Source organism: Myxine glutinosa, chromosome 7 (genome assembly GCF_964187855.1).
Source record: "Myxine glutinosa chromosome 7, kmMyxGlut1.1, whole genome shotgun sequence".
NCBI lineage: Eukaryota > Metazoa > Chordata > Myxini > Myxiniformes > Myxinidae > Myxine > Myxine glutinosa.
Window position 1 is genome coordinate 80430865 of NC_136267.1, and position 26920 is coordinate 80457784.

The 26920-nt window shown below is 45.5% G+C and overlaps 2 protein-coding genes across 5 annotated transcripts in view; both read left to right on the forward strand.

Moving 5' to 3' along the window:
* LOC137431348 (kinesin heavy chain) overlaps positions 1-14710 on the forward strand; it is a 172233-nt gene extending 157523 nt beyond the window's left edge. The window contains exons 24-26 of the mRNA XM_068122579.2: positions 2953-3172; positions 6451-6574; positions 12678-14710. Of these exons, the coding sequence (XP_067978680.2) occupies positions 2953-3172; positions 6451-6574; positions 12678-12693 (360 nt within the window). The 3' untranslated portion in view covers positions 12694-14710. The remainder of the gene's footprint in view (positions 1-2952; positions 3173-6450; positions 6575-12677) is intronic.
* A 3169-nt stretch (positions 14711-17879) lies between these two features.
* Positions 17880-26920, forward strand: part of OVCA2 (OVCA2 serine hydrolase domain containing) — a 73209-nt gene continuing 64168 nt past the window's right edge. For 2 of the 4 annotated variants that reach the window (XM_078781907.1, XM_068122581.2), the window contains exon 1: positions 17884-17937. In XM_078781907.1, coding sequence (XP_078638033.1) covers positions 17900-17937 — 38 coding nt within the window. In that variant the 5' untranslated portion in view covers positions 17884-17899. Of the gene's footprint in view, positions 17938-26920 lie in introns of all 4 variants that reach the window. The other 2 variants (XM_078781909.1, XM_078781908.1) reach the window with 2 other exon arrangements.

Genomic DNA, 26920 nt, shown 5'->3' on the forward strand with positions numbered 1-26920 from the left:
TCTTTCAATCCTGACAAATCTCACACTCTTACTATGTCTCTCCGAAAAGATCGACTGGACAACCCTCCCATCTACTTTCTGAATAATCCTCTCCAAGAAGTTCTGTCACTCAAGCTTTTGGGTCTCACTATCTGCCATGATCTTTCTTGGGAAAACCACATTTCCAAACTGGCCTCCAAAGCCAGTCGCCGACTGGGCATCCTCCGTTGTGTGAAGTCCTTCCTCTGCACACCTGAGCTCCTCACCACACACAAGGCTTTCATCCACAGCTCAATGGAATACTGTTCTCCCCTATGGACCGGTTGTCCTGCCTCACACCTAGCTCGGCTTCACGCTGTTGAAACCAAAGCTTTCAGAATCATTGAAATCTCCCGTGATGAAGCTATCTCCGAGGGCCTTTCACTCACTCACCGCAGACAGGTAGGTGGTCTTTCTGTCTTCTACCGACTCCTCTCCGGCCTTGCTCCCCCAGCTCTCTCTGTGCTTTGTCCCCCAAATATTCCGACAGGTCGCACAAGATCTGCCAGCAACCCTCTGATGGTTAAACTGCCGAAATCTCGGCTCTCTGCTCACCTTCACTCTTTCATTCCTCTTTTCTCCCGCCTCTGGAACAAACTCCCACACTCCCTTCAATCCCAGTCCTCCCTCCAGGTCTCTAAAACAGCTGTTCACCACATCTCTTATCTTTCCCCATCCAAAACCTTGATCTTTTCTACCCCCACTAATTCACCCCAGATCAACCTTGTTTGAAATTCCAACTTCTTTCCTGGAAGTCCCGGCAGTGTCCATATGTTTTATACCTCTCCCACCCCCCCCCCCCACCCCCCTTCCCATGCCTCCGCCCCCCCAAAGCCCTCTCCCTCCCACAGATCTCTCGATGTCCCTGCTCTCAGGTGTTGTGTTTGTGTTCCTCCCCCTCTCGCCCCATCTTGTCTACCGCTCCCCATGTTATATGTTTTATGTGTCGGTTTGTCTTTCTGTGTGATTAATGTTAGCTCTTTCACGAGCCTCGATCTTGTATACAAAAAAAAAAAAAAAATGCGGCCTCGGCCAGATAGTCAAACTCCGTTGACTGATATAAAAACCGAAAGGTTCACAGAGTTACAAGTGTATGGAAGCCTCACTGCGTTGCCCTGATGAAGCCCCAACAAGGGCGAAACCAGGTCGGTAACTGTGAGTTTTTCATGCACTTGTGACAGTATCTGAATTTATAATCCGTAATGACGCACTGCTAGATGGTTCCTCTGGAGCTTTGCAGGCAATGCGGACATGCATGGCGATGACGTCATGTTGTCCGCTCATTAGGTTGGAGAACCAGATTACAGATACCATTATTAGTAACTCCCAACCGCAACCAGGTCGACTCCATATGATGAGTGGATACCAGAGATAACGTTACCGTGTGGCAGGCGGTGCTTATCGCTCCCAGCAAGGTGCAGCAGCAGCTGTATGGGACACCTTGCTGGCGGTTCTCCACTGATGATATGAAGGTCGCATAGTGACTGATACTGTATGTATATATACAGACTTCCTATACATGTATGTACATACATATACAGATACTGTATGTACATACATGGAGTAATTCCATGACTTCGCTGATAATTGGGAGAAGGCTGATTGGTCTGTAGTTGCTAGGATCTGTTTTTGCACCTTTTTTGTGCAAAGCGGTGTTGTTGGCTGATTTCCAAGCAGATGGCAGATGACCTTGAGCAAAAGAGAGGGCGAAGAGCACAGAGAGAGGGAGTGAAAGAGCGGAAGAACAGGATTTTAGGACCCGTGGGCTGATGCTGTCAGGTCCAGTTGCAGAATCAGAGTCGAGGGTTGACAGAAACTTTTCCACCTTGTCAGGAGGAAAGAACACAGAGTCCAGGAGCAGCTGGGTACGACTGGGTATGGTGGGTACAGAGAGGGATGGGTTTGGGACACAAGATTTAGAGGCAAACACAGAGTTGAGGCATTCTGCTTTTTCACGTGCGGAGTCAGCCGTGTAGCCGTTTGAGGTGAGGGAGGGGATGGAGGGGGAACAAACACCAGAAACAGATTTGACCAGACGCCACCAGGATTTGGAAGAGGGAGACAGATAAGAGAGTTAGGTCTTGCACTCTTGGCTGCACTCTTGGCTCTGTGCTGCGTCTTCCTCCTCAGGTTTGAAGGCGACGTTTTGGGCCTGCCTTGGCATTGCAGACTGGTACTCCCTTCCTGTCACGGCTGCCCTCCCTCTGTTCATGACTTATCTGCTCGCCGTCGGGCCCAAAACCGTGCACGTACTTGTGCTCCTCCACCCACTGCTTGGTCTGCGTGTGGACCTTGGTATTCACTGCTGCCTGTGCATGCAACCTCTGTGTTTTTCTGCACAAACACCATGGATATCCTCGGCAGAGTTGTGGTTTGGAGGTCGGGGAGATGGTCATTGTTGCAGCCTCCATGGCCATCTTTCGGTTTAGTTGAACTCCATGGCGAGGCCTGGTACAGCTAAATATTATTTATTGTTTCTCACTGCCCTTCATGGTGCCTTTGCTGTGCATCACTCTGGTTCTACTCTACCACAACTGATTGTTTTATTTTAACTATTATTATCTACGTTATTGTTTATTATAATTCTTCATTGCAATATTTCATATTGCCTTTCATATTCTTCTTTAGGTTTTTTTCTTTTTGTTGACATAACTTTATATTGGTCTATGCATTTAATAACTTGCATCTTTATTATACAGTATCTTGATTTTGGTATTCATGAACTTTGGTAACACCTTCGGTGTTTATAAATTTTGTGCCTAATGGTAGATGAATGCTTTAGTTTTTCTTTTTACTTTTGTTTTTCAAACTTTCAGCAATACATAGGGAATGTATAACACTGTATTACATTGTTACTGATTTCAGGATTGCAGTTACTCCACCCCTGCCCAATTTTCATATTTTCCCCTTTTCCCACTTTTTTGGTGACCGCAGCTTATGCGTGACAATACTGATCTCCGGGGCGAACTTCCGAAGCTGGAGAATAGGTTGCGAACTACAGCCGAGCGTGTCAAGTCCCTCGAGGGTGCACTAGAGGACGCAAAGGAAAGTGCGGTCCGTGACCGCAGGCGTTACCAGCTTGAGGTGGATCGCATCAAGGACGTTGTACGCTCTCGGAACGTGATGGCTCGACGAGTGCATGGCTGCCATATTGGTACGCCTGTTTTTACACTTGTGCCTTGCACGAAGCACAAAGCGGGGGGAAGCAATTGTTTCACTCTGTCTCATATATGGCAGAGAAAACATGTCTGACTTCATGCCTTTTCGTATTCCATTCTATACTTGACATTTGGTGTGAATCAGTTGTAGCTCGAGCACTCCGTTATTATGTTTTGCTCGAACTGGCTTCTGTTGATTGGAAAAAAGCTAATATTTGACTGAAAACATAATTTGGTTTAAACCAATTATGACAAAAGTGGAAATTTTGATGCCACATCAGTTTTTGCACGTTTTATGCTACAACGGACGTTTATGTGCTGTTCGTATGCAGTTACCAGTCTTGCCGTCGTGAGTAGCAAACAACGCGCTTTGCCAGCACATGTAGTGTAGGTCTACGCAGTTCATAACCACAATACTTTATTTCAGCATCCACAATTCAACGTAAAATACGCTTTATTATTTGAAGGCGATTTCAATGGCGGACGAAGTTCAATGTTTTTTTCCGAAACCTGTAAGCTTGGTTAAAGCAGGGCTTGGTGCACCTGTTTTCCGTGCCACTAACGACAAAATATTGAAAGCTGGAAAGGGCGAAAGTCCCACACTAGCTTGTGGAGACAGTGATGACGAGGCCGGAGATTGGAATGAATAAAAATATCCAATGCTCTCTGAGACCATTAATTTACCAATCTCTGCATTCAATTAATATGGGTGAAACTCCTTCCATATAGCATGGAACACTGTATTTTTGTAGCGGCCCTTATAGCTGTTTCCGTATTTTCGTCGTCAGAAAAACATGCTGCGATTTTTTTTGGGGGGGGGGGTGGGGGGGGGGGGGAATTGTGGTGCTATTCCGATATGCTGATTCGTTTCTTAACCCATTTCGTTCGCACGTCGCAATGCTGACACATCATGACCACAATTATGTGAGTTACTCCCATGGTAGTTTAATGAGGTATTGTTAATTCCACGTATCTTTTTTTCGAGAACATTACCAATTTAACCTCCACTGTGGATTTGCCAGAAAAGCCACACCGAAATGGTTTCTCACTGAAATGGTGCTAAATGTGCAATAACTGGTGACCACACCAATCGTGTTCTTTCAGAATAACATTTATTATAGGAGGGAACAAGATGACGAAAACGGAGAATCCCTGGGGCAAAAGATAGACGGACATGAAAATGGGCAGATAAATAAATAAAGTACACTCACAATCCGATAAATGAGTCCAGTATCGACCAAGTAAATATATGAGTGGAACAGCATCCAGAGGCAGTGAATGCTCTGGTTTACACTGGAGCAAGGGTGATTCCAAGACCTCCATTACCTGATGACGTGATGGTGCGTGTGCGTGCGCGCATGCGCTTTTTACGCGCGTTTTTATTATGACGTTCTACTGGAGCTTTCTGATGTGGAATGTGATGCACTGAAATGGTCATCTAGATCTCATGAGTTGATTCGGCGAATTGACTATGAAAAATCTGGAAGAATTCCCATGTTTTAAACACACGTCATGTTAAGGCGTATAGAGCAGCTCAATAGGTCCTTCCACGGCATGCCATTCTAATTACAAAATAAATAACAAGAACAATGATTGCATTGTAACAAAGCATATATTAATTAATGCGAATAATATTAACAACAATAATAATAGTCGTAGTATCATTTGTCGATAATAATAGCGAATGTATAATCCCCCCAACCCCTTGGCCCAAACACGTCTGGTCTTGGTGAAAGGCAAGCTCATGCTCAAGCAGTACAGTATGCTACAAGGTCGTGAAGAGCAATGGAGACCTAGCAATGGATGTTCAGTTGAAATAAAATAAAAAATCCCCCAAATATCACTTTTTTATTTTTCATAGTTTTTTTATTACGATTTGGATAAGACCACCACCAAAATGTATATTGTTACAATTTTTCTAAATGTTCTGGGGGAGGATGCCCCTACAAAGGAGAAGTCTTCCTTTTTTGTAACTTCTGCAGTTTCACCCATTAATTAACTATTGATTAATGCAATTTATTTTACTTTTCCGTCGTATTTCACAATCCGTAATTCATTGCTTCCGTAGAGTGCTTCATTGGTTCCATATGATTTCCACCAGGTTTGTAAGCCTTCGTTTATAATGAAGCATATTTTGACCCGTTTCTCTTCAGTTTGGTTATACCAAGTTATTTTCTCCCTTTGTAAACGTTCACTGGAGTTTCACTTGGTTAACATCGTTGAGATTGCCGTGTGTCTTGTGCCCACTCCGCAAAATTTAAAACACGCGGACACGCTTTCATGTCACTCAGCGCGAAAATATAATGGTGTGAAAATTTCCACTTCTACAATATTTGGAAAAGCAAAGCTCACATCGCTCACATTTCAAATTCTGAGCAGTCGCCACTCCGTCAACGGGGTACTGTAGGTTAGGAAGATTTTGGGTTTTGTTCAGGAAGCTGGCATTCAATGGCAAAATCTTCCTAAATACACCCTGTGATCTTCAACATCCATAAGCAAATGCTTTGTTGACGAGACACATGATGTTCCTCTGAAGGATGGCACACTTGTTGATGCAGCACTATGGTGACAATTTAATGTAAGTTCGGGGATTGAACCCAGACTGAACAGCTCAAAGGCATGTATGCTAACTCTGAGTAGTCTTGCCAGCCCCTATGACAGAACAGTGACTATTTAATCAGGAAGCACCCATGACATTTATTGCATCATGGCATGGAGCACACTATGATATGAATTTGAAGTGACTAAATTTTTGGTAACTTCCTGTCACCTCAAGGTGCCTTGAGCCCTGATTGTAACCAGTAGAATGGGTGCTTGAGACCACCGCTACGATTACTAATCTGAATGCCCAGCTAAGGGGCACAGCGACCCCCCTTGGAGGGTTCATCATTCTGCACTTCATTCCCTTGGCACAGGGGGAACCAGAACGTAGACCTCGTGACTTGAGACCTAGCCGCAGATGATTGAGATTTTCAGCAGCCAATGATTGTAAAATGCTGCCATTATCTCACTGTAGGATGTAAGAGTGATTCCCTGGCATGTTTGCTCGTAATTAAATGCAGTAAGAAAAGCCTTCAGTGGCATTGTCTGTTCAACCTGTTACAGCATGACTAATTGAAACATACAGATGATATAATAAGTGCACACCACCTTGGAAATTCGAATCCTGAAATACCTGCATTTAATTTCCTTCTCCCGTTCCTTCTTCCACCCCCACCCACCACCAAACCCCTTATTTTGTCTATCCATTGTACCCTGCATCTTACTTCTCCAGCTAAGACTATTCGGCCAGGGCAAGTGCAGGGACTAGCACCACTACAGGCGGTGTCTGTACGTGGTGGAGGTGTGGTGGTTTCTCAGCCAATTGCTCTTCGCGGTGGTGGAGGACAACCACGTCAGTAAGTTTTAATTCACAATTCAAGCTTGCACTGCTTTTATCATCATTCTTGTTTGCATTCACAAGTTGTGCATCAAGGTGACTCACTTTTAGCAAATGATATCGTCAACAGTTTAGTCACCCAGTTTACATATGCTACTTCATTGTTTTGAATCAAAGGTTGTAATAATGTCGTCAAATTTTCAGCCCCAATCTTTTTATATATATATATATATATATATATATATATATATATATATATATATATATATATATATATATATATATATATATACATATATATATATATATATTTTTTTGTATATAAGATCGAGGCTCGTGAAAGAGCTAACATTAATCACACAAAAAGACAAACCGACACACAAAAAACAAGGGGAGCGGCAGACACGATGGGGAGAGAGGGGGAAGGACACAAACACAACATTTGAGAGCAGGGACATCGGGACTACTTGGGGGGAGGTGGGAGAGGAATAAAACATATGAACACTGCAAGGACTCTGGGGTGAATTACCGGGGGTAGAAAAGATCAAGGTTTTCGATGGGGGAAGATAAGAGATGGTGGTGAACAGCTGTTTTAAAGACCTGGAGGGAGGAGTGGGATTGAAGGGAGTGGGGGAGTTTGTTCCAGAGGCGGGAGAAAAGGGGAATGAAAGAGTGAAGGTGAGCAGAGAGCCTAGACTTTGGCAGTTTAACCATAAGAGGGTTGCAGGCAGATCTTGTGCGACCTGAAGGAATATTGGGGGGACAGAGCACAGAGAGAGCTGGGGGAGCAAGGCCGGAGAGGAGTCGGTAGAAGACAGAAAGACCACCAACCTGCCTGCGGTGAGTGAGTGAAAGGCCCTCGGAGTTGACTACATCGCAGGAGATTCCAATGATTCTGAAAGCTTTGGCCTCAACAGCGTGAAGCCGAGCAAGGTGTGAGGCAGGAGCACCAGCCCAGAGGGGGGAACAGTATTCCATTGAGCTGCGGATGAAAGCCTTGTATGTGGTGAGGAGCTCAGGTGTGCCAAGGAAGGACTTCGCACGACGGAGGATGCCCAGTCGGCGACTGGCTTTGGAGGCCAGCTTGGAAATGTGGTTTTCCCAAGAAAGATCATGGCAGATAGTGAGACCCAAAAGCTTGAGCGACAGAACTTCTTGGAGAGGATTGTTGAGGAAGTAGATGGGAGGGTTGTCCAGTCGGTCCTTTCGGAGAGACATTGTAAGAGTGTGAGATTTGTCAGGATTGAAAGACATGTTCCACTTGTTTGACCAGTCTGTGATTTTGTCCAGGTCTGCAGAGAGTGAGGAGGCTGCAGACTGCCGATCTGAGGGATGAGGAATGGAGCGGCAGATAGTGGAGTCATCAGCAAAGAGATAGAGAGGATTTTCCAGAGAGTCGGAGAGATCATTGATGAAGACCAGAAATAGCACAGGGCCCAGAACACTATCTTGGGGAACTCCAGCCAGAACAGGAAGGGAAGATGAGAGAAATCCATTCAGGGCCACACGTTGCCTACGACCAGAGAGGAAATCCGCAAGCCATGAGTGGAGATTTCCCTGAATACCATAGGAGGTGAGTTTGGTGAGCAGAGCTGGGTGCCAGACCGTATCGAAGGCACGTGATATGTCAAGTGAGACAGCTCTGATTTCCTGTTTGGCATTGAGGACCTCCATCCATTGTTGAGACAGCAGAAGCAACATGTCCAGAGTAGAATGACCTGGTCTGAATCCAAATTGATGATCATAGATCAAGCCATTGGAGAAGAGGAAGGATTTGATATCTGAAGCAATGATGGATTCCATGACTTTGCTGATAATTGGGAGCAGGCTGATTGGTCTGTAGTTGCAAGGATCTGTTTTTGCACCTTTTTTGTGTAAAGCGGTAATGTTTGCTGATTTCCAAGATGCTGGCAGATGACCTTGAGCAAAAGAGAGGGCGAAAAGAACAGAGAGAGGGTGAGATAGAGCGGCAGAGCAGGCTTTTAGGACCCGAGGGCTGATGCCATCTGGTCCAGTTGTAGAATCAGAGTCGAGGTTTGATAAAAACTTCTCCACCTTGTCAGGAGAGAAGGACACAGAGTCCAGGAGCAGTTGGGTTCGACTGGGAAAGGTGGGAACAGAGAGAGATGGGTTTGGGACACAAGATTTTGAGGCAAACACAGAGTTGAGGCATTCGGCTTTGTCACGTGCGGTGTCAACTGTGTAGCCATTTGAGGTAAGGGAGGGGATGGAGGGGAACAAACACCAGAAACGGATTTGACCAGACGCCACCAGGATTTGGAGGAAGGGGACAGGCTTGAGAGTTCAATCTTGAGTGTGGAGAGATAGTGCTTCCTGGCACTCCTGAGGGTAGAAACACACTTGTTTCGAGCTTGGTGGAAGGAACTGAGATTGCCTTCAGTTGGATTTGCCTTCCAAGATGCAAAGGCAAGTTGTTTCAGGGCAACTGCCTCACCACAAGATTCAGTGTACCATGGACGGGAGGAAGGGTAAGACAACTGAAGACGAGATGGGATAAATCTGTGCATGAGAGAGAGCAGTTTGCTTTGGAAGAATTCCCAGGAAGAATTGATGTCAGAGGCATTAGAGATGGGAGACCAGTCCAGTTGATTGATGGCTGCTTGCAGACCGTGCCAGTCGGCCTGAGTGAAATGCCAGACTCGTCGGCGCTGAGGAGGCTCTCTGAGAATGGCCAGTGAGATGTCCACTTTAACACGCACATGATCAGAAGAACCGATTGGAGCAGAAGAAGAGCAGCAGACATTTGCAGGGAAGTTAGTCATAACCAAGTCCAGAAGAGAAGATACTCCATTGACTGAGATCCGGGTCGGGAAATTGACAGATTGTGTCAGTCCCAATGAGTCGCAGAAGTCCTTTGCTGAGGTGCCCTCGTATAACCCTATTTGTTAACGGCTGTTTGTTCGGTTGTGCCTCATGGACAGCCTAAGGAAGTGACTTGGAGGGCGAAGACGGGGTCCATGGGGGGTAACTTTTCACGACAAAAAACATGGGTGCATCAGATTTAGATTAGGGGTGTGGCAGCGGGGGCGTGCCGAAGGGGCGTGGCTTACTCTGACTATAAAAAGCCCACTACGCACACGTGACTGACTATTTATTTTCCTGGCAACGCCGGGTAACTCTGATCGTCACTCATAAGTCTATGTAGTTTTTGAAATATCTCAAGTTTGTTTGTCAGCTTGTTGTGTGTCTTTGCTCCATTACAATTTACGTCAATGTATCGTGCCTCGTCTCACTGGATTTTGCTTTTCTCTGAATTAAATGACAATTTGGTTTGGTTGACATTTATTAATTCATTTGGTCAAACACTGTGGAGGTGATGAAGAAAAATTTTAAAGGTTAATTTTAAACTTGCGCTGTGCATTTACAAGCCCCAGATATGACCTTTTCATCACTGTTAAGAAGCATCCAAACCAGATACGGTGTCTCCCTCAGGAAACAGCTAACTCTCACATGTCTGTGTGGTACATCTGATTACCACATATATATATACTTGTCACAAGCTTTGGGCGTTTTCACATCGTGAAGATTTCCTTTCTTGAAGAGTTGGTCACCATTACTTTGTGGAAAATACCGCAAAGCATAGTCTTTCCAATTGCACACAGGCATTGAATAAACCACCAAGCTTGGCATGTTTACAGCAGACACTCACAAGGTTCACAGTCCATTCACCAGAAATGATGGTCGAGGGTTTGTGTAGCACGCGCCCGTTCACATTTTTCCGGAGCTTGCACCAGTCCACGTTGTCTGTACTATGTGCAGCTGCAGGGTCTCAGCCCTGGGAAAGTTATCCAACTCTTTCATTGTGCACAGGTACATCTTTGACTGCATTTTCTACACAGATACAAACCTATTTTGTATGCAGACTCGAGGCTCGTGGAGGAGATGAAATACAGATCAGACCAGAACATAACAGAAAGAAAAGAACAGTAGAAAGAGCAAGAAGGTGGGGTAACAGGTAGCCATTTCCCTCATATATTTTTCGATGGCCTTTCGAGTTCTTTTCGGAGCATGTGCTACGATGAGTCAGAGTAGCTAACAAAATCGATAATAAATCATGGCGTTGAAGAAAGATCCCAAAGACAAGTTTGCACAATGCAATTAGATATTTATAGGCCTACATATAAATCCTTACCTAGCATGCACGATATATTATTCCCCAATCACCATTGTTGCTTTGGGGTTCTGCACATGTGCGTCGATGCATTGTGGGGCAATCACATCATTTCAAAAGTCATGTATTGATGGGGAAAGGAAAAAGGTGTAACTAATTTTAAAAGCAGGGGCTGAAGCATCAAAAAAAGTCTAGTTAAATGATAAAGAAGTCTTTCCTTTTGATTAGGCCTAAATGTTGTTTCCTTCAGATTGAACCGATAGCAGTTCACATATCGATACTAAAAGCCCAATCAGGTCTCTCACCCTGACGGAATAGCATTGGGTACATGCTTTGCTTCCTCGGTGGTGTGTGTCTCTGTCGACACTGCCGCTGATGACTTGCCAACAAGCGATGAAACAGGCCTCAGCTGATGGGGATGTGTAACATTGGGGGTTCTCATGTATGTGCTACTTGTAAATATCTGCAGGAGTGGAGGAATGTGGGTGGGTTAGAAACAGTAAAGGTTGTGTAGCTTTTCTTGGTTGCTTTAAGTAACTTTCTTTGACTCGAAGAGCAGGGTTTAATTGTTACGTTCCTAGGATAGTGCTGGGCTGAGTGTTGACTAATTATAGAGTCCGAGTCGCAGCTGGAGACAATTGATTAGGTCAGAGCTGATTGTTTCTTCCCTCCATTTATGGGTGAGGTGTGTCTATGTATGTATATGCACACAATTTCCAAACACATCTGGGCCACAAGTGTGTCTCATTGGCTGGGTCTTAGGTACAGGTCCTCTGTGTCATCCCTTTTCAGCCATTCAACCTCAATACAGTCCACTGAGGTGGGCCAGCAGAGGCACATATGCCTTTGCATGCAGCAACCACAGTCAACGAGAACACAAACCAGAGCAACAAAACACAAGTTTCAACCAACTAACCTAACAGCAGACTGTTCAAACCAAAACAACACACAAATATACACCAACTGTGTTGATGTGGCATGATCGCTTCGATGTATGTACACTGGCATTTGAGAATGTCTCACCTCGGTTCAAATCTCCACCCAGCTGTAGACTGTCATTCTGATGTTCCTCATGCAGGGTGATGCATCAATGTGTGTGCACCATCCATCGGGTGGATGTTAAGCCCGATGACCCGTCTCCTAGTAAACGTCAGTTGGTGGACATCAAAGATCACGCAGTGTCTTTCGCAAGAGGCGTGTTATTGCAGCAATCTTGAATAAACTAGAATTCTGGCCCAAATTATCTTCAGTCATTAGGCCTGGCAAGTCAGTTCGTGAAAGACTTAGGCCAAATAAAATTGTCCCGCCACCCCACAAAAATGTGTGGAGCTATTGGGATGTTGAAGAATGTCAAACAGGATGTCCTCAATGCCAAACAGGAAATCAGAGCGGTCTCCCTTGACATATCACATGCCTTCGAAACGGTCTGGCACCCCGCTCTGCTCACCAAACTCTCCTCCTATGGTATCCATGGTAACCTCCACGCATGGCTTGCGGACTTCCTCACCGGTCGCAGTCAACTTGTGACCCTGAATGGGTTTCTCTCATCTCCTTCCTGTTCAGGCTGGAGTTCCCCAACGCCATGTAGGATATTTGCCGCGCTGCCGCGTTATTTAAGATATTAAATATTATATTAAATATTATATAACGGCAATGCCGCGCTGTAGGATATTTAATTATTTGGCATGGGGGCGGTGTACTTTGAATGTATCTGTACTTGTTTTATATCCTTTTAAGAATAGATTTATTGGTAATGGTAAGTAGCTTTTGCATAATCTTTATGTATTATTTTCAGTTGTTTTGTTTATAATGCAGCAAATGAATGGACTCAAATTCTACATCACCATTTTAGTGAACTGGTGCAAATCCACGATGGCTCATCGATCATCACAGTTACTAAGCAATGCATCATATGCTTCATGCTGCACTTGTCCTGGGCTTGGCCCTGCTTATAATCACCGGTCTGATTGTTCTCTTTCTGTAACCACAGAGAGTTGGGGAGTTGAAGCTATGATTGTGATCTTCAAAGTGCCAGATCGGAGGAAGAATTGAGGAGCAGACCATTTCCAATAAAGATGGTCTCCTGTCAACATCCACCAAAATCTGTGTTTTTGTGAATTTTGTTTGTGGTCAGTAGATTCCGAGTTCTACCACAGATTCCAACGAAGCTGTGATGAAAGCATGAAATGTTCTAATCAAGCAAGCATGAAGTAATGATCCCCTTTTTTCCTTCGACAAAATTGTATATAATTCGATCTTGCCACCATGTTTCAGCTGCCTGTGTTGGCTTTTGACGGTTACGTGCTACACAGGGTCCACATGGCAGTTTCATATATAAGCTAGCTCATGTCTTCAACAGGCTATTTTGACCTCACAAAAGTTCCAACTTGATTCGTTTTGACAGAGCAACCTGTTTTTGGGGGGTTTTTTTTTTTAACAACTTGACGAATGTATTTATCTCCAATTAAATGGAGGTCAAGATGTCTTAAATTATGATTTTATTATTATCATAGATATGGAAATCTTTCATCATCCATATATTCAAGGACAATAATTTTCTCACGAAGTTTGCCTCGTTGTTGTTGTTGTTGACATTGCCCTTAAGGGAGAAAATACAGTGTACTAAAACTTGATACTACCTAATAAAAGTAAAAGCTATATATACTTTGAGAGGGAGATAGAGAGATGCAGAGGGAGAGTGGGGGGTTCGGGAGAGGGGGACGGGGGTGAGAGACCACTGGAATTGCACTTCGTGCTGAAACAGAGTTATTCTCCTTTTGCACATTGAGGTTTTGAAGGCATTCTGCAAGCACTGGAAACATTTTGTTCAAATCTGTCGTAGATTTGATGCATTCTTACTGTTTGTCATTTTGTGTAGCATTTGAATATCCAAAAACGGTTTCAAGAAGCGGTGTTTTCTCAAGTTAGCACAGAGATAGTGCGCTACTTTTTCGATCCCATCTATTGATGCTTTTCATCAAAGACTAACATACTGAAACTTTGAGTTGATGATCATATGCTCACATTTGCACTGCCATTGTATTCCATTTGCTGAGCTGCACTGTGCAGGATTTTGATCATATCGTTAATTTTGATATAATTTGGCCTTCCATCTTGCACTAACTGTTTTTGATGCAGTTTTTGTGTGTTTAACGATGGGCGTATTTGTGACAGGTGAGATGACCGATGAGCTCCCATGTGTGTTTTTCCAAGCTCCGTGATGTACTTTGCCAAATAAGTTTTGAATTCTCACTCGTGTTGCCATAAGTGCAGCCATTGCTCTATCGACGTATGTGCACAGCAAGATGATGCAAGAAGTGTGTATTTTTGCTTCAATTCGACCCGGCCATTGCATATTGATTGCAATGATGTAATTTTTGCCAAAACCCATTTTTTTTCCCTCATGACATTGTCAAAGGCCATGGTTTACGGATGGCCTTTATTATTAAATTGTATTGATTAAGCAGGACTGTAACTCATCTCCTGAGAGTGAGCTCGGGTCGAAGCACCTTTGCACCAATCCTTTGTCAATTGTTCTTGTCAAAAATGTCAAAAGAAAATCTGCATTTTTTTTGCCATGCTTGATTTCCATTAAGGTTGGACCTTTTGGTATATAACTGCATATTACGGATCTTACAGACCCTTAACCATGCCATTCACAAGCCTTCAGTCGTAGCGTGATTTAACCACTCCAAAGCATTTAAGCACTCTTCTTGTTTTTGACCGCACTTCTTTATTTCAAATGGCTCATTATTCACCAGCCGGTTTCAGTAGCTTATCCATTCGAGTAAATTAATGTTGGCTCAGGTTGCAGTTTTATGTCGTCGCTCTTGCGCATGGTATTGGTGAATTAGCCGGTGGGCCATCGTGTCACGTGTCCACTTGTATCATGTAGTAGCAGAAATCAGCATGAAGAGCATTGCTTAACCGTGCTATGTATTAAAGCACCCTAAGAGCATGTGTTTGCAAACTGTGAAAGCAATAATAATAATAATAGTATTAATAAAAACGAAAATTCTTTTTTTTCTTTTTTTCGGCTTGTTCTGTTTTATGCCTGACCCACTCCTTGTCTGTTTTAATGCAGGATACATTTTAACCACTCTTGCATTCATTTTTGGATGCTTATTTTGACTGTCACAGCTATAATGTAAAAACAAGTTCTCCAGAATTCCAGCAAAAGGAAATGTCATATGTGAGAGCAATTTGAGCTAAAAACTCTCAATCACAGCGCATGTCTGTCATTGATTGTTATCCCCATATGCGGGTTTCAGAAGGTGGAACGGAGTCCCCCCAGGACTCGAAGTATCCATATCAAAGGTCAGAAGGATCTCCATTCACTGACCAAACTGTGAAGTTTGGTTGTTCTCGAAGTTTTATTCTGAGGGCTCTTTACAGGATCGTCACCGAGCCCAGACAACTTCCAACTGTAGTTATTTTGTTGTTTTCAGTAATATTCCCTGTCATATGTGTGTCTGTGTTGAAGAGTAATGCCTGCTATTATTTTTCTCAAACAAGATATTTTTTATTTTGCAAAATAATCGAATGAAACAGGATAGATACAAACGGCAATCTTTATTCTACCATGGTGCATTTTTATGCTTCTGCCGTCGAAATGTTTTCTCTTTTTTTTTTTGGTGTTCGGCTTCTGTCCATCCGTCCGTCCGTCCTCCTTGTGACTGTCTGTCCATCCGTCTGTGAAAGATTTTCGTTACTGCGATAACTTGAGAATGGTTGAAGAGATCGAAGTCAACATTTGTGCCAGAATGTATAATGAAGTAAATAAGAACTGATTCGATTTTGGGATCAAGAGGTCAAAGGTCAGTAGTTACAATTATTTCGTTACCGTGATAACTTCAGAACGGCTGAAGGAATCTAAGTCAAACTTGGTACAGTTATGTATAATGATGTGAGGATGAAATGATTAGATGTTGGGGTCGAGAGGTCAGAGGGAATGTTAAGTAAATATTATGTTACCGAGCCAACTTGTGAACCAGTGATGGGATTTTGTCCAACTTTGGTATAAGTATTGTTGTGCGATTCCCTCAGGTGAACACCACAGGGATCACGAATGGCCAATCGCAAGCTTTTACTCCGAAGCGTTCAGTACAATTGTGGACTTTACTATATAGCGTGGGAGGAAAGAAAGGGAAAAGGGGAGGAAGTGCTTACCTGAGCGATCCTGCCGGGCAGTCTTCAACCTGCAGAAAATAACTCAAACAAAAAACGGGTTTAGAAATGTACAGAAAATAACGAAAGGGTTTATTTTTTAAAATGTCGATAACAAGCAACGTGACGGTAAACTAAAGTCCTATATGGAGCGCTCCGGCACACAGAACCAAACACAGACAAAAGGGATGAAAGAACTGGAAAATAAATGATGTGTATGCTTAGCTCTGATCTTAGCTCTGATCACTGGTGAGGTCTTGTCAGGGTCTGCGAATGGGTCCGGCCGACGTTGCGCGCGTTGGCGGGAACAAGCCTCGTTGCACCCGTTCGCGCTGCAGCGCTTGTACTAGGCCTCGTCACGCTGCAGCGGCAGGCCGCACGTCGTTTCCGCCTGCAAGATTCTGCACGTCTCCCGGTGGCGTCTGAACACGGTCGGTCCAAGCACAAGTGTGAGGGAGAAGAACAAGGGGCAAGAGCGACAATGGAGCAAGAGAGAGGAAGGCAAGAGCGAAGGCAAGGAGCAGAGGGCAAGAGAGAAAATGTCGGTCCGAGAGTTCTTTTAACGTCGGGTCGTGACGTCATCAGCGCTTCTCCACCATCAGCCCGCAGGCCACCACTGCCTGCCCAGCTCCACCAGTCAGCGCACCTCTTCTTGCTCGTCCTTTCACCAATCGATGAGTGCCTTCTTGCTCCACCCTGGCCAATCAGCGAGTCCCTTCTTACCCCGGCCTTCCTGTTGGTCAACTCCCGCCGAATCACAGTCCTTCTGGGCGTGGCTCTTGGCCTGCCCGAGCGATGTGTGCCTGCCAGGCGGGATTGTCAGCCCCAGTGCCCAATGCCTGGTTTCCGGTTGGTTTTATTATTATGTGTGGTTTAATGGCAAATTCCTGTGCTAGTGTCTATTGCGGTGCCATAAGGGACAAAGGATAAATCACATCGGGTAAGACATACAAGAGATAATTTATCCTTATGCCCTAAGCTAGTTAACATGCCCCGCCGCCTCGTGACGGGGACAGATATACACTTATCCGACATTCGGCTAAACAAAACATTACATGGTGATGGTTCTTACACCAACATCTGGAGCATCCACCTATACAAATCTACCTGACCACATATCACTGCCTACCCCACAGACATGAGTATATATGATGCAAAGATGAACTGATTAGATTTCTGCATCAAGATATCAAAGGTCAGTTTCTGTAATAGGTTTTTGTTACCATGATAACTTAATATTGGCTGAAGATAACCAAGTCAAACTTGGGACAGGTATGAGACAAGTGATTATTTAAAACAGCTTCAAGCACTGTTATTGTCCAAATTGATAAAGCAAATATAATAACATTGCATTTGCCTGCAAAACATTTCACATCCAAACAATTTTGGAAGAATTGGCTTTAGAGACGGATTTTCAAAGATCTACAAAATAAGTAATAAAAAGAAAACCATACGAATCACGGAGAAAAACTCAAAACGGAGAAAACTTTCACCTTAGTTCCAGATAAACACCATAAATCATGATTCATTTACTGGATCCCAAAGATTCACAAAACCCGTGTAAGATGAGGTTCATCATCGCGAGTATCGAATGTAGTTTGAAAACATTATCAGGTGGTATTAAAGGAGTGATGACACCAATTTTTTACTGCTTTCAAAAACTACCGGTACGATGAAAAGGTGCCGTTCGATTCTGATATTAACAGTAGGCATTCGATCCACTCGATAATACTTGCAACAACGTTGTAAGAACCATTACCGTTAATGGACAAATTACAAGATAAATGTATAAATATCGGTAATAGTTTTGTGCATACTTCAAAATTATTCTGTGAAATTCAAGCTGTCAAATTCAAGGCAATATATTGGGCGGTGTATGAATCAGGCCCTCTCATTATGCTGTCTAAATATTTAATTGTTAGTTGAATTTTCGTTTTATATGTTTGCTTTCATGTAAGTATTACTCAAAATGTCTATCGATGGTAAGAAAGAAAACTCAGTTTAATAAGTTTGTTTAAATAGCGGAAGGACCTGCAGTAACCGGAAATGGTCACGCCATGGCTGCTGAAAGTGTGCCGTTACGGGTGAGAAGGAAATATTGGTTAATATTATTATTTCAAACGGAAAGTGTGGTTAATCTTGTGGCTAAAATAGTTTGGAAACGCTAGTAGGGTTTCACACGACAATCACAATGTCTAATATAACTCGATGAATGGCAGTTGTGGTTTAGAGAACGAATGAGGGAAAGAAACAGGAAAGCCAAATCCAAGTCTTTCATTCGCTCCGCCTCCTTTATCATAGTATCTCAGGTTAGGAGCCATACATTTATTACATACGCATGATGGGATAGTGTTTCGGTTTGGTGTGTACGGAGTTTGCGAGCGACTGCAATTACAAAGCACGATTAACTGAGACTCGGAGTGAACTTGAGCATGATCGACAGGTCATTGTTGGGAGGAGAAGATGGGGGCAGGAGGGGCTTCTCGGGGTTAGCGTGACGTCACTGTCACGTGATTAGCCTATTCCCACAAACGAGCGTGAAGGGGTAAGGCCCCAGTCGGCAGTCACACCGGGCCTGCGACCAGGTTACGACCTAGCTGCGACAGAAAAATGTTGGAATCGCGGGCAAATCGGAGAAAGAGCGCACGACTGGTCGCAGAGGTCGTGGGTGATCGCCAGAGCAAAATCAGTCGCAGCAAGGTCGATGGTCATGTTCAAAACTTCTGACCTACGATTCCAAATAGTAAGAGGTCGCAGACAGGTCTTACATGGTCGTACCACCAGTCGCGCATGGACGCACCACCAGTCGTGCATGATCGCGGGTCAAGTAGTCGCACGATTGGTCGTGCTACTGGTCCTGCCACCTGACGATTGGTGGTGACACCTGTCGTACGACCTCACGATCGGTAGTGCGACCAGTCACGACCTGTCCCGAACGGTTTCACGACCTTACGATTGGTGGTACCACCAGTCTTTAGCTCGCAGCTCGTCATCTTTAGCTCGCCAAGGCTGTGCGCGTTTACCTCAAGCACTACTACAACAACGTCGGCAGTGTCCCATGGCAGAATAACATGATCTAGGAACTGTTGTGTGAATGTTGGAATTTTGATGTTTTTTTTGAGATATGTGTATCATATATTATATGCTATTTGTATGATCTATTTTTGCATATCTATTTTGCAATGAACTTGTACAATAAACATGCTATTTCATGGTATGTCAGGAGAAAAAGTAATAATTAGTTGTCTTTATTGTGTGTGTATGGTCGGAGTAATAAATGACTGGTTTATATTACAATGGAAAAAATTATTCTTTTAAATACAAATTAAATCAATAAATGTATACACAAACAAAGTTCTTTGTCAAAGTAAAATATTTAACACAATAAAGTAATGTGCAGAATGAAGCTGCCAGGCCACAGCTCCCTTCTTGGGAGGCACAGCGAATTATAGCTTCAGTTGAAAAGTTCGACGAAGTGCACTCCTTGAGAGGTAGGTGACTACTGATGCTGACGCGCGATCGCGAGCCTTTAGGCTGTGCGCGTTTACCTTAACGATCGAGCGATCCATCTCACGACTGGCTGCGATTGGCTGCGATCGATCGTGCGAGTGGTCGCAGGTCGCCACCACTAGTCGCACGATTACCTATGATTGATCTTGCGATCGATCTTCTCCAATCGTTGGTGATCGCACGACCACGCGTACCACCAATCGTACGATGACCTACCACCAGACTTAAGAGCAATTGCAGTATGCGATCGCAAATGGAGATCGTAGCAAACATTGCCGATTTGTCGTACCTTGGCCAAATTGCCACCGGTCGCACGATCCAGAAAACGTACGATCCAGTCAATAACTAAGTTAGTTTGTAACTAACAAAAGACAAGTTGGGCTGAGATCTGACTGAAATGTCGTGGTCTATGAATTTAAATCTCGATCCAAAACCTCATTTCTGTAATGATATAGTGTTCAAAATTACAGTAAAAGTAAGTTCATTAAATAGATGTATGCCCTAATCAAAATATAATTACATATATTGATAAGAAATATGACAATCACAAAGCCAAGCCTGGCAAGTTTTCCATATATTGACTTGAACGCCACTCAGTAGAGCGCATACTCCCGCCGTGGGTGGCCGCTGCTGAGCCCTATCTTCCAATGGTAAAAAAATCCTTCAAAAAATTCCTGGATCCGGAATAATATCCTGAGCTTCACCAAAAACTAATCAATTCTTCCTTATCCCAAGGGCAATCATCCCACCAACTTTCATCCAAATCCGTTCAGAACTTTTCCAGATATCTTGTTCACGAACATACGAACACACACACACACACACACACACACACACACACACGGACACGATCGAATGCATTACTCCCTGGTGGGAGTAATAAGACATGACGATGCCAAAGCAAAGCCTGGTATGTTTTCCATATACAGTATTGATAAGACATATGACAATGCCAAAGCAAAGCCTGGTAAGTTTTCCATGTATTGATATGACAATGCCAAAGCCGAGCCTGGCAGGTTTTCCATATATTGCTAAGACGTACGACAATGCCAAAGCCGAGCCTGGCGTTTTCCAGATATTAAGACATGACTATCCCAAAGCCGAGCCTGGAAAGTTGATCCGTCTTGAGCATTGCGATCTGCTCAGGAACTTTTGCCTGGGCCTTGGGTGCTGGAGATCTGAACAATCGGAGGGAAATTTTCTTGATTGGCTCATGGATAGAGAAGGTGTGATCTTTCAGCACCGATGTGCTGTGGTTGTTGTACTGATCCTTTTCTTGGGTTTCTGCTGTGCGGACTGTAATATACAGACTTGGCATTTAATATGGAATTTTTTTTTTTCTTGACTTGGGTTTACTTTCTTAACTCAGTATATCAATCTGGTGAGTTTCTTTTACACTTTGATGATTTATTTGTTAAGAGAACCATGTCACTGATTGTCTGTCGCAGCAAGAAGTCAACAACAGGATTATATCACAGGTGGCATGGCAAAATGTACGGACAGGTGCATTTGACGATTGGCTTCACAGTCGGGTATACAAGGGTTGTTGCGTTCTGTATTTGTGGAAAACAACTGCTGCACGTCTCCAAAAGTTATTGCCGCTTCCTCTGGAGATGGTCCGTCAACTCGACAATGCTGTTTGTCATGGAGTGGTGGCTTTACGAAATTACAGCATGAAAGAGCGTTCTATTGCTCGGCAGTATGGCATCACTCAAGATCAGGTGTCAAAGAACCTGAAAAGAAATACTCAGGGGGGTGTCCCTACTCCAATACCGAGGCCAGGACGTCCCCGCAGAACCACAAGGATGGATGATCGCCAGCTGCACCGGTTAGTCCGCAATGGCCGTACCAAGTCAGCTAATTGGCTTAGGGCTGAGTGGCAGCAACTGACAAATGTGCCTGTATCCAGAAGGCTAGTCAACCAACGACTGGTTCAAGCACGCTATCGTGCCAGGCGTCCCCTGAGAAAGCCACGCCTGACCAGACAACACCGCCAGCGCCGATTGCAGTGGGCCAGAGAGCACCGTCAATGGCAGCCAGGACACTGGAATCACGTGATCTTCAGTGACGAGTCTAGATTTCTGGTCTATCGTCAAGATGGCTGCGTCCGAGTGCGCAGACAAGTGCATGAAGCCTACAACAAAGATTGTATAGTGCCAAGAGTCCAAGCTGGAGGTGGTGGGGTGACCGTTTGGGCTGCTTTTCATGCAGGGGGCAAAACTGACCTCGTTGTTCTGAATGGAAACATGAACCAGTTCAAGTACTGGGCCATTCTGGAAGAAACATTGCTTCCATTTAATTTGCTCGTGCAGCCTTTCGAGGAAACTTTGTCTTCCAAGATGACAATGCACGGCCTCATCGTGCTCGCATGATCCAACACTTTCTTGCTGACCGTGGTGTAGAGCATATGGAGTGGCCTGCCATGTCCCCAGATATGAATCTGATAGAGAACTTGTGGGCAGAATTAACGCGTCAAATCGACCACTTGGACCAGCAGCCGACCTCTGTGCGTGAATTGCAGCAGGCTATTGTCACTGCATGGCAAGCGATTCCTGTCCAAACCTTCGCAAATCTCGTGAACAGCATGCCTCAACGTGTACGTGCTCTCCTGAATGCTCGTGGGTGTTACACGAAGTACTGAACTGTAATTTTCCTGTCCGTAATACCAGTCGTAATTTATCTTTTGTTTTTGTTAAAAAAAAATTTGGCTAATGTCCAAAATAAAGAGATACTTCTGGAAAACGTACAGAAGTTTAACACAGTACTGTCCATGAATTGAGTTCGATATCAGTTTACATCACTTTCAAGGATCAATTTATTTGTTTCGAAATGTCAAATGTGGTTTTTGTTTCTTTTAAAGGTCACATTAACAAAATCTAGAATAATTTCAACATAATTCCAATGAACTTTTGGTTCTAAGACATCTTGAAAAGTAAGTTCACCCCCACAAAAAAAATAATCCATATTAAATGCCAAGTCTGTATATATATTGTTACAGACGTGGCTTGGATGTTATTCACCGAGCGGTTTTGGGATGACCACGTCTGCACAAGATTATACTCGATATTATACCCGAACGTTGACTAATCGCGCGATGCTAGGTCAATGAAGGAACAGACACACGGCTGGGATTAAAATGACGACACCAGGGATACGGTTCTCAAGACCTCCGGAGGAGATTATATTCGTTACGGAAGGTCAGATTACAGGGACGAGAGGGACAGCAAAGGAAGATAGGCACTTAGACACAACCTTACATTAACCCCAACAGACGACAGGTAAACGGGACAAGGCTGACTCACACGGGGGTTGATGGCAGGAAAGCGGTTGTCGATGGCTCCAGGTGCACCTGGGCTCAGGGCAGGATCGACCCGGTCCGGTCCAGAGATGCGGAAGGTTGCACAGCGCTCGAGGTGGCGTCTTTTCGTCTCAAGCTGGGGGCGCATCTGACGTCACATCCGGCGCGGGGCCGCGTATATCCGGCGGGGAGTGACACGCCCTCGGCTCGTTAGCTCCGCCTCGTGGAATCGGCACGTTGCTTCTCATTGGGTGCGTGCGGGGGGGTTACCGGCTCCGCCCTTGACGAGGAGCTGACAAGGAGCCCCTTTGTGGTAACCCCGTGGAGCGCATGGTCTGGAGCGCGTTGTCTGGAGCGCATTGTCGATGGCGGCTAACCGAGCCGGTGGGAGGACGCACACTCCCCCCCGCGCAGCGCCGTGCCCCTCTGTTGTTGTAGACGGGGAAGAAGATGGGAGGAGGTATGGGAAAGGTCCTAAACTCACTACTGGTGCCATATAATCACATTCTGGTGCAACGAAGTCATAATTAATGGAAACGAGGCCTTAACTGACATAGACTAAGAATAACTAGCAAGATGTCCGAAAGTTGTCTACGTGTGGTGCGGTGGACCTGGGCACGACATTTAATGGGGGAATAAGGGGAAGGTCGGCTCTACTGATTGTTGTTTACAGACAATGGGACTAGGGAATGGGGGATTGGGGATAGTTGGGGAGTATTGGGGAAATAGGGGAATATTTACAAGCGGATATGGAGGCCAAATTCCATATTCGCAACATTGCACCCTTCTCTACCCTCGGGGCGTCCCGACCCGATAAATTTTTACCTACTTTAGTGTGGCACGCAATGTAGTTCCCTCTACTATTAACTCTACCCTGAGTGCGACAGTTTTACAGATATTCACAAATGAGTAAATATGTCCCCCTGCGACGTTGCACCCTTCTCCTCACAGAAACACACCCACAGGATAACCGAATCCGGAAAGAATCCTCAAACTAAACATACAGCCGGTAGGGAGCATTATTTACACAAGACTACGCTGATATTTACACTACGATCCAGGACCTGTTTTTGGAGGAACACATGCAGATGTTATGCATAGAGAGAGCACGCATGCTAGCATCGATACACCAACCCACGAGTGCTCTGTGGCCTACGGCCTTTAATAATGTGCAGAGCACCCCTTCCAAGCATCAAGCACCACCCCATCACACAGTGAGCACCATCCGGTGCACCAATAAAGTGTTTATAAATCATTGTGTGGTGTCGCAGCCGGCCGATGTTCTGCCGCTGGTCTTGCCTTCGTGTGGTGCACTTGGCCTTCTTACTTCTTTTCAAAAATAAAGAAAGGCGCCAACCGCGTCCATTTCTGTATTTTGGCCTTCAGTGGTGTCAACTATAAGTGGTTCACCTGTTTGGCATAGGTGCCACGTTGACCCATAGGTCCTTCCACGGGTGGTGCTTGGCCGCAAAAGAACTGCGGTCCATTGTGGGTGGCCACAAACATTGCAGTCCGTATGGTGTATCGATCCAAGCAGCAAGCAGCGAAAGTGCAGGCCCACAACTGCGTAGCCAGCACCGCTCTCTCCTCTCTCTCTACCCCAAAGCCAGATCCTCGGAGGTGGGAGACAAAAGAAGAAGACAAGTGAGTAAGGTGGTAAGGGCGCAAAAGTGCACGCAATACAAGATGATGCACACTGGGGGCACATGGGAACCAGGTGAGACAGGTACGTTCCTATCGTACGCCCCCCCCCCCCCCCCCACCAGGTAACCTACATGGCCCCTCCCTTACCCCTTACTGCATCCACAAAACACAACACTACCCATAAACATCTACTTTACAAATCAACAAACATCCCTACTGTCTTCCCCGTTCCTCCCATAAACCAAATTCGTCTTCTCTCCCTCCTAACCAATCAAATTTGCCATTTTCAACTCTCATCAAAATTTGCCATTTTCAACTCAACATCAAAATTTGCCATTACCAATTCATCATCAGTCCCTCCTAGGAAGGGAGAGATGGAATCACCCCAATGTCTCATCCACGTCGTGATGCGTCTCACAAATCCACAGCAATCTCATTTCCTGCTACAAACCAAGAAAACACAGGTGTGGAGTCATCATCATCACCTCAGGTAAGTGGCTGCGTATGGTGCGACAGGTTCATCAATCCTAACTATCTCCTAAATGACTTTAACAACTTTACACTACCCGGGGTCTTTCTCCGGCCAAACCATTGGCCCTCTTACACTATGGGTTCTAAAAACCAATTCCCATTGGCCAAACTGTGGTGCTCTTCAATTTGGGGTCTCACTCCCCCGATTCATCTCCCGGTGCCCTCGTACAATTTCTGGGCTGCGACGTGTACCTCTCCCAGTGGGTCTACCCACCTGCACACCTCCACCACTGCAGTTGCCTCCGAGCTTACCTGCTCCTTACCCTAACCTAACTACCAGGGGAAGGCCCTCTGGCACTCTCCCCACTCGGTGCCCTCTCTGGCACTGGGCTACCCGGGTCCATCCTCCGGATCCTCGGGCCCCATCCACAACTCTACCGGCTCCCAGAGCCCACCTGCGGCCTCACCTGGCCGACATCCTCACAGTGGTGGAGTGCCCAACCAACTACACACACTAACAGGCTACACGCCCAGCCATTTCCACAACACTAATGCACCCATCCACAACACCATTCTGCAACCGCACCACAAATGCCAATATCCAACCACAATTTACCTGTACCCTCTACCTAACACTTACACTACCCGCCCCGGGTATCCGTGATGGGGGTCCACTCTTCCCCCATTCACACCTTCGCACCATGCACACCACTCCGTACCACTTACTCCAACTCTCTCCACACACCTGTACTTGCACACCTGTGCTCTCACACTTGGTGCCACCTGCACCCTTCTCTCCCCAAGCGCATTCGCGCTGATCCACACACTCACTACTCATACACTGCTCCACACACCTGTCCAATTGCACACCTGTGCAATCACACCTGTTCAATTCTCACCTGTTCAATCTTCACACACACGGCATCATCTCAGCTAACTACTCCCTTCTGAAACTTGCGCTTCCCAGTCGTCCCTTTAAACTATTGCGCTCCCTCGTCATTATAATCCATACTAAACTACCTGCGTCCCCACTACAGGTATCAGTCACTAACTAACCTTAACGTCACCTAATGTCATCTTCTAGGGCCCTATCCATATAACCTAACCCACCCGGGCTAGTTTTCACTGCCATACACCCCATAAACTATAGCTCCTTTGCCCCCAGCATGGGAAGGGTGGCAGATTTGCCATCCCACCCCATCGGGGGTCTCTCACGACCAATTTTGCACATCAAATTTCAACAAATTAAAAATTTGCCAATCACTACCCATCATCTGCCAATCACTACTGCCAATCCCTTGCCAATCATCAAATTTCGCTTTTCTCTAATTTTGGGTCCAAAACACTAACCTCATCACCCAGTCTACTCACTACTGCCTCTCGGTGCGCCAATTCCTGTCCAAAGCCCGGCTTCGTAAAGCCAAGCCATGAATGCGGGTTGTTTGGTGCCAGTGGCTGGACACGTCCCGCATTCGGTGCAGGGACGGGGGCTTACCCGGGCCGAGATCCCACGCACCACCTCGGCGTGGAGCCATCCAATTGCCCGATCTCGACCTGCCGGCACGTCTCACCAAAAAGTGGTCGCCATGACGACCCTTCCTATCCAGCTGCCAGCTCCGCCTAGTGGAGCACGGACGCGGCCGTTCAAAGCGAGGCCCGGCACGCACCGAGGGCCCGATTCGGCTAAAAGTCGCTCTAACCTCTAACCCGTGTAACGTCGATGCTTCACCTGCATGCTTACACCCCGCAGCCCGTTCCTTGCTCACACATCCAGCCGTGCCCATGCTCCTCGTACCTTTCCTTACACACCCAGGTACACCCATTCCACTCACAGCCTTGGTCACACACCTGACCACCGAACACTTTGGCACACATTCGTTGGTAGCACACCTCACCAATACACCTCTTCGCGCCCCCTCCTCTGTCACCTCCTCTGTGACAATCACAGGTGTGCTCTCATTCGCACACCCACTCACGTGCCTCACTACCAACTCCAGCGTGCATTCCCACTCACGCTCTACCATTCCAGGTGTGCATCCTTCCATCCCAGGTGTACATCCTCGCTCACCTGTCACAACCAACTCACTCTCCTTGTCACTCTCAATACTCTCACCACCACTCTTGACAACGCACTCACCCTTACT